The following is a 7,580-nucleotide window of genomic DNA, read 5'->3' as shown; positions in this document are numbered from 1 at the left end:
GCTCTGTGTTTGGTACAGTCGCTGGAGGCGCCTGCCTGCCCCATGGCTAGAGGTGGGAGTCGCCCGAGGCTCTTCCCTGTTCCCAGTTCTGAGAAGTGGTTCTTAGTCCCACAGACCCCTCACTCTACCCCTTATTTCTCAAGTGTCTCTCTAGCCTTTTCCCTTGCTCTCCACAGAGAGGAAGTGTGTGCGAGCCGCCTACCATTGACGTGACATGTTGATGGGCTCCTGGGGGACAGCAGCTGCTGCTGCCGTAGAGCAGCAGTTCATGGGAAAGGTGGTAGCCGGGGTCCAATGCCTGTTGTTTGCTGATGAGCAAAGAACAATCTTCATTTGTTTTCATGGCTTGGGGAAATTTGTATGAAATGTTAGTTGCAGCCAGGCATGGCCAGGACTAGCTATACAGTGAAAACCTATCCCATCGCCCCCCCAAAAAAAATGGGGGAGCACATCCATGTCCCACCCACTTACATCACAGCTGACTGACTCCAAGTCATCCTGTGTATCACTTTTGCTCTGGAGAAGGTTCACCTGTTACACTCCAGTTCATGTATCTGGAAAGTTTCAGTCTATTAAGACATTCACGTTTGCTTACACTCTTAGTTTATCTTGGAAACAACAGGTAAATGCAAAGAAAAGGACACCTAACTCAGCCAAGCCTAATCTCAGCTTCAGCAGTTTGCCTCTGCAGTACTGTGGATGGGAACCAGGGGAAGTGTTGTCAGACACGCTCTACCCCGTTCAGTCGTTTTAACACGAGCATGGTGCCTGCATGCTATCAGACCCCGAGACTAGAGTGGTTGTGGTCAATTCCAGGTTCTCAGGGTAGCCGGTGGCTCCCAGCTGCTGAACCATGTGTTTTTTGGGGCAGGACTTTGCCATGTAGCACAGGCTAGCCTAGAATGTATTCCTCTCCCTTTGAGTACTACTGAAAACTGCAGGAATAGACCGCCATGCCACAGTATAACAAAAATGTTTGTTCCAGATAAAGCTGACCAGCCCTGTTTTCCCACTAGTCCTTGGGTATGGTGGCTACTCCCTATACCATAGTCTGTAGAAGTGCACAGGTCCAGCTGACTCATGCCCCCTGCCCCTGCACACACACACCTCCCCACTCCCCCACCTCTACACACAATCCCAAGGACTGCAACAGCCAAAGCCAGCTTTATTCCGGAATCTTTATTAAGGCAGCATGATAGAAATGGGCCACCAGCCCAAACCTTGTGGCCTAAGGAAAGACCTGTGTCAACAGGGCTTGACCTCTCCAGATAGGCTCTGTCACCTCCAGAGCATCCATCCCTGCCTAAACCCTCTGCTGGAAGTTGAGGTGCAGAGCCTCAGGAGAGGAAGGCATGGCCCCAACCCAGGCTGTAGCAGCTCCTGGACCACAAAGCGGTAGCAGAGGGGAAGAAAATAGCAACCTCCAGGGTTACCACCGCTTGTGGGGTACAGGCCTCACTGTACCCTCTTACAGTTGTATTCAAAGCAATAAATTAAAATGACCACCAGCACCCCTCAAGACCCTTCAATTACAGAAGCTAAGCAGGAAGCAAAGCTAGAATTTGTAGGTTCTTGCCCCTCTGACCAAGGCCTAGGCTGTTCCCTCTAAGAGCAGCTGGGAGCATGGATTATACGGCAGCCATCTATTTGGCTCTTCATGCGTGTCTATCAGGATGCCTGAAGGACCCAAATCCAAACGCACTGACCCTAGCAGGAGCAACACCTTTGGAAGGTACTGGGGCATTTTGGCAATTGAGAAGATTAGAGCCCCGGAGAGAGGAGGGACTCAAAAAGGAATGCTGGTGCATGGATTTTACCTGTTTGAATTTCTCTGACCAGCATGGCCCAGAACAGCCAAGCCGGTCGAGTGGGAAGGAGGAGGAGCTGACTGGCCATGCAGAGCCCTCATGGCCAGCCAGCCCCTTAGTGCACACTGTGGGGATAGGCAGGACCTGGCCCCTTGGGCTTTGTGAGGGGAAGGGCCCCCCTCTGGCTTCAGATATGGCATGGATTGTTCCAAGAGGAAGGGAGGGGGTGGCAGTGACCCCTCCTCTGCTTGGTGGCCACCTGAGGGGGCCTGTCCCAAGCTACAGGTGGATGGCAGTAACATCTGTGGGTGTGCTGGTCTGACTGGACCCCTGGCTGCTAGAGCCCCGGGGGGCTTTGGGCACCGGGCTGGGGGCCGTCTGGGCAGCTTCCCTGAGGCTCTCCCTGAGCGCGGCTTCAATCTGCTCCTGACAGGCCCGCAGGCAGTCCTAGGAAGAACAGCAAGGTCAGTGACAACAGGCAGGTGTAAGGACAGGCCACCCCCCTGCACACCGGGAAGTCTGGGGAGGTTAGGCCACAGCCCAGCCCAGGAATCGAGTTTTTAGTTCTCAGAAACTGGCAAGAGGATGTGGCAAGGGTGTGAGAGCAGCCCTGCATCTGACACCAAGTCCCCCGCCCCTGGCAAGAGAGGGGCAGCTCCATGAAGTGTCTGTCCTTCACCCCACCCAGTCCTCTCCAGAGGCAGGAGATGAAAGGCCACAGAAGCAGGCAAGGTTGTACAATCGGAGTTGGGGTGGGGTGGGGGTGGATGCCACCCTCTTCTGGGGATTCAAGGGATAGCGCTGCTTTTTGTGAATGGGGCCTGAGACTTACCACTTCGGTGCCTGTGATTCCTGCCAGCAACTCGGTGAGCTCATCTCCAGACATAGAACAGGCACCTAGGCCTTGCACTGCAGCCCCAATGCTGCCCGTAGCGATCATGGATGGAGGATACATTGCAAAGGTGTAATCTTGTAAAAGAGAGGGGACCATGAGAAGAGCTATCTTATACTTCCTAGTCCCTGTTACAACACGCCAGGTTGCTTGAATACAGCATACTGGGAACCCCCAGTGGTGGGTGGGGTGTCTCAGAGCCAAGGGGAGGGCTTGGAGTGTGCATGGTGCTGGCAATTGACCGAAGCATGCACACCATCAGTGAACCGCTCTACCCCACCCAACCTTCTCTTGAGTTCTGAGTGGACAGCAAAATTTCCATCTACCCAGGCTGGACCTTGCCAGGAACTGGAGTGCCCAAAACCCTGGGATGGAGACCTTAGGCAAGTCCCCTCTCACTGTACAGTGCCTCACCTCCATCCCAGGATCACCAAAATCCTATATAAATAGCTCTGAGTATTGAAACAATCTCCTGGTTACTACTTCTCCTTCAAATCCTGATTTTCTCAGATTGGAAAAGCATGTGTCCAAGGCTCTTACCTGTAGCACAGAGGGCCAAAAAGGTCTGGGCATGCTTTTTGACCAAGGCCAGTCGGTCACTGGGCAGAGAAAGGCGGTGCAGAATCAGAGCCAGGAAATCGTGTGCGATCACAGCAGCTAGGTCCCACTTGAGCTTGCCCAGGACCAGCACCTCCCATTCCTGGGGATTGGGGAATGAGCATGGAATCAGCGGCTGGCAAAAGGGGTGAGACTGACAGAAGATCCACAGTTCTGCCTCTGGCTGCAGGGGTTGGCACCGTGGAATGGGGAGTTCGGGGCAGGCAAGAGCTAGGGGCGGTTACTCAAGCATCCATTCATCATCACTGGCTGCTGGAATGACATGACTGACATCCCTCCTGGTCCTCCCGAGTTTGAGGCCAGCGGGAGTTGAAGCCGATTCTAAGCTAAGGACTTCAGAAAGAGGGCTGTCATCACTAGCCCGTCCCTCCCCATCACTGCATCTCAGGCGGGTCTCTTAAGGAGACAGAATGCGCATAAGGCACTCCTGAGGTTCCTCAAAGGGGAGGTTACCCAACCCCACCCACAGCCCCTTTGTGGGACATCAGGGGTGGATCCTGTCTCAAGACAGGGAGGCCAAGCCAAACAGGATGAATCCAGATGACCCCTGAGGAACCTGCCCAAGCCTACATAACCAATGAGAGGTCTTAGAAGGAGGCTAGGAGCCCCAACCCCAGCCCATTGGTCTGGGGTTCCCAGTGCTGGCCTGAGTTGCATTTCCGAGTTGCACACATGAGGATTTCTTCATTGTTTTATCTCAGGAAGGAACTCATGGGTCTGACTCCTCAATGAGGTAGAAATGTCAGCCCCACCCAGCCTCTTCCAGGACCCCAGCAACAACTGTCCCTCTCTTTGTGCCATGACCTAGGTGTCAGTCCCAGGTTTTTTAGGGAACCCTACTGAAAAAAACCTGGGCTAGAGCCAGAAGTAAGGCACAGAGACTTGCCCTGGTAACCAATAGCATCCAGCCTCCATGGGAGCAAGAGGCAACTAGAGTGTGTGAGGTCCTCACTGAGGGAAGGTGGCCACCCTCCCCTATATCCAGACACGAGAAGCCCAGCCCTAACTTCCAGAACATCACGGCTGGCAGCATACATCTCACCCCTGGCTTTAAGGCGTTCTGGTCAGTGCCGTGCAGTTGGAATTTTCCCCTCCTTTCTTGGGCCTCAGCCTCTGCTGTGCAAGGGCTTAGACTGCTGGAGTTCTTGGAGGTCCCTCACAACTCTGACCGCAGGCCACTCACAGCGCAGGCCTCGAGGAGAAGGACTTGCCTATTCTGAAAAACTCCCCCTCATACACACTCGCATAGACCACCCTAATCTCTTCACAAAGAGGAACTCTCCTACCTCCCTGCCCCAGTCCCTCAAAAACATCTTGCTCCCTGGCTCTGGAAACTACTAGATCCATCACAAAGAGCTGTGGGGCCTCCCAGATTCCCAACTCAGGCCTCCCATCCGTGAGAGCTGCTTGACAGGAAGAGGAATCCAGTTCCCCGACTCACAGCAGTCAGGGGCCCCAGTACCCTAGCTTCCCAGCCAGCCAATCACATTAGTCGGCCTGCTGCCCTCCCCCCTAGGAGATGGGGCCCAGAGACTCCTTTCAGGGTCAGGGAAGGCTTGGCCAGCCACAGAATAAGGTGGAGGGAGGTGCCAGCTCACCCACCCTCTCCCCCAGACCCTGTGGGAGATGATGTTCATGCTCTCTTCCAGATCCAAGCAGTTCCTCCACCTCCTCCCTGACTCCTCCGGGGCAGGGCAGAACCCAACCAATTTCTGCCCCGCCTGGAGGAGCCCAGCCCAAGTTCCCAGCAAGAGGCCCCAAGGAGCCACTTCCCAAACCACAGGAGTGACAGCAGCTCCCCACAGGGTTATGAAAGCCCTTGGTCTGAGTGGGAGGGCCAGGGGACCGGCATCATTATCACGTCGGAAGCAGCTGCAGCTCAGCTCCCTGTCTGTCTCTGGCCTTTGGCTAAGCAGCCAAGGGAGAAATCCTTCCACCGGCCCAGGGCAGCTGCTCCAGTTTTTCAGAAGACAAGGAAGGGCGGGTGGGGAAGGGGCTCTGTCTTTGGGGCTAGCAGGGAGAGGGATGAAAACACCTCAGCACTTCCAGCAATCAGGGCCTGGCTTTAATCAGCTCTGGGAGGCTTTTCCATCACAAAGTCCACACGGGGATAAAGACTCATGCAAGGCAGCCCCCTCCCCCACGTGAAGCACATTCCACTCCGGTGGGGGTGTGCAGACATGCCCTGCTGCCGCCAATAAATAACTCACGGTGGCTGTGTAAACCCAGAGGCAAAGTACTGGTGTACAGACCGGCAATTGGACTTGTTGCTATCTGGGGGAAAGACCGAGTTAGGAGTGGAACCTCACTATGGTCAGAGGAAGGGGGTTCGTTTAGTTTTGAAGCCTGCAACTGAAGCACAACTACCACACTACATGGCCTTTGTCCCACCCTAGTTCTTTTCCAAAAAACTGGCCCGGGGCGAGGGGAGGGTTGGTGGGGGGGGGGGTGAGCTTGCGTTCCTTTTTCTAGTACATAGGGCGACAGTATGTTGAGCGCGGGGGCAAAGGGAGGGGGGGGTCCACACGCACCCGCAACTGCCAGGGAGCCACGGCTTGGTCCGTATAGATGCAAAGCTTCTCAATAGTCAGGGGCGTGGTTTCGCGCAGCTTGGAGGCCAGCAACAGGCAGACCGTACCGAGGAGCTGCAGTTGCGCCTTTCGGGTGGGCACGCAGGACAGGTAGCGATCCAGGTAGTTCATGGCCAGAGGAAAGACATCCTCCTCGCAGCGCTGCTCCTCACACACCTGAGGGATGGCGCACGAGTCATTACTAGGGAAGGACCGAGCGAAACACAGCAGCGTGGGGGGTGGAGGGAGAGTGGAATGTGGAGCAAAAAAATAAACAGAGAGGGGGATAAACTTACAAGTATCAATAACCGAGGAGGATGCGCCCTCCCCAAGGTGACCCCCCCACTTCCTCTGCATGGCCTCCTCCCCACCCCGGAGTGGAGGGGGTGTGAAGGAGAGGAGCCCTTGCTCACGAAGGATTCCAGGCTCCCCTCCCCCCACGGCGAGCGGAAGGGGGACGGAAGGGTCACCTAGAGAGAATTGGGACCTTACCCTCATTACCACCACCCACTGCACACACACTCCCAAGGGGAAGGGAGGGAACTCCTGCCGCGGTCTCCCGCACTTTTCATTTCCCTGTGGACCGGAACCGAGCGCGCGCCACCCCCACCAGCTTCCCCCGCCAGAACCCCGCGACAGACACAGGAACCAGTTCTGGGGCGAAGGCGGTCGAGTCCAGGGCTTTCCAAACGCGCTCTCCGAGAACACCGGGAGAGGAAGGAAGCAGGAGACACCGAGAAAAGCCAGAGGGGAAACAGTGGCCCTTAGCCCGCTTTCCCGACCCAAAGTGAAGTTTAGTTACAGTGCCAAGTGACTGGCAGTCCCAGAAGAAGCCGATAAGGATTGGGGAGAGGAAAGGGACAGGGCACAGGCAGCTGGCTAGGGTGCCTGTGTGAAAAGACCAGGCCCCTGAAGTCTGGGCCGCCAAAGCATCTTGCAGATTGTGGTCCGGATCGCGATGCCTCAACAGGGCAACTTCGATCTGCCCAGAGCCGGAGGTGGGGGTGGGGTGAGGAGAAGGGACCGGTCCGGGCCTTACCTCCAGCATCCAGTACGCCAGCATCTTCCGCATGTGCGGCTTGATCTCCTTTTGCACGCACTGGAAGTAGGAGGCTCGCGGCACGTAGCGGTCCTCCAGGCGGAGCAAGCTCTGCAGGACACGCTGGTCCCCCAGCAGCCGCGGGTCGGGCCCGGCCCGGGGCGCGTGCCGGGTGCCCTCGCAACACAGCAGCTCCATCCTGCGACGGCTCACGGGAGAGAGCAGGAGTGCGTGCTGGCAAGTCCTTGGAGAGGCGACGCGCACGAGGGAGAGCGCGGGGTGCGGGCGGGTCTGGCGCTGGCGCTGGCACTGTATGGAGAAGCCCCAGCCCGCCCGCCACCCGCGCGCACCGCTTCCCTGACAGGCGCCCCGCCCCTCGCGACGATGTAGCAACCGTGGAATGCTCCGACGTCACAACGTTCCAAGGGGGCGGGGCCGCGGACGGAAAGGGCTGGCGGGCGCTAGCCCCTCCTTCCCCGCAGCCCCATTGGTCCGCTGAGCGCCCGCCTGCAGGCTTCCGGGCCCTCGGGGCCCTCCTGACCAAGAGGGTGGAGAGAACTTTCTGGGAGGGTGCGTTCTTCCCCATCAATGGGCCCTGTCGTGACTCTAGCTACCCAGGAAAGAATTAGTGGCCAAATTTATTCATTCATTCA

The 7,580-nt window shown here is 56.7% G+C and overlaps 1 protein-coding gene across 1 annotated transcript; it reads right to left on the bottom strand.

The window, feature by feature from the left end:
• Window positions 1-1,164: 1,164 nt before the first annotated feature.
• Ccnd3 (cyclin D3) lies at window positions 1,165-7,335 on the bottom strand. Its single transcript, XM_059244055.1, has 5 exons — window positions 6,928-7,335; window positions 5,850-6,065; window positions 3,241-3,400; window positions 2,641-2,777; window positions 1,165-2,255 (listed from the first exon to the last, which is right to left on the bottom strand). Exons 1-5 carry the CDS (start codon window positions 7,123-7,125, stop codon window positions 2,088-2,090), a joined length of 879 nt encoding a protein of 292 aa, XP_059100038.1. The 5' UTR covers window positions 7,126-7,335; the 3' UTR covers window positions 1,165-2,087.
• Between the last annotated feature and the right edge of the window lie 245 nt (window positions 7,336-7,580).

The sequence above is a fragment of the Peromyscus eremicus genome, chromosome 16_21 (assembly GCF_949786415.1).
Source record: "Peromyscus eremicus chromosome 16_21, PerEre_H2_v1, whole genome shotgun sequence".
Lineage (NCBI taxonomy): Eukaryota > Metazoa > Chordata > Mammalia > Rodentia > Cricetidae > Peromyscus > Peromyscus eremicus.
Note: the sequence above shows the minus strand (reverse complement) of the source record. Positions and strands in the feature narration are given on the sequence as shown.

What these genes read in the sequence shown, in the direction of transcription:
- Ccnd3 (XM_059244055.1), bottom strand. Translation starts at nt 7,125, where the DNA reads ATGGAGCTGCTGTGTTGCGAGGGCACCCGGCACGCGCCCCGGGCCGGG. An exon ending in TGGCGTACTGGATGCTGGAG is followed by an intron (nt 6,066 to 6,927) that starts GTAAGGCCCGGA and finishes GCCATCCCTCAG; the next exon opens with GTGTGTGAGGAGCAGCGCTG. An exon ending in GAATCACAGGCACCGAAGTG is followed by an intron (nt 2,256 to 2,640) that starts GTAAGTCTCAGG and finishes TGTTCTTCCTAG; the next exon opens with GACTGCCTGCGGGCCTGTCA.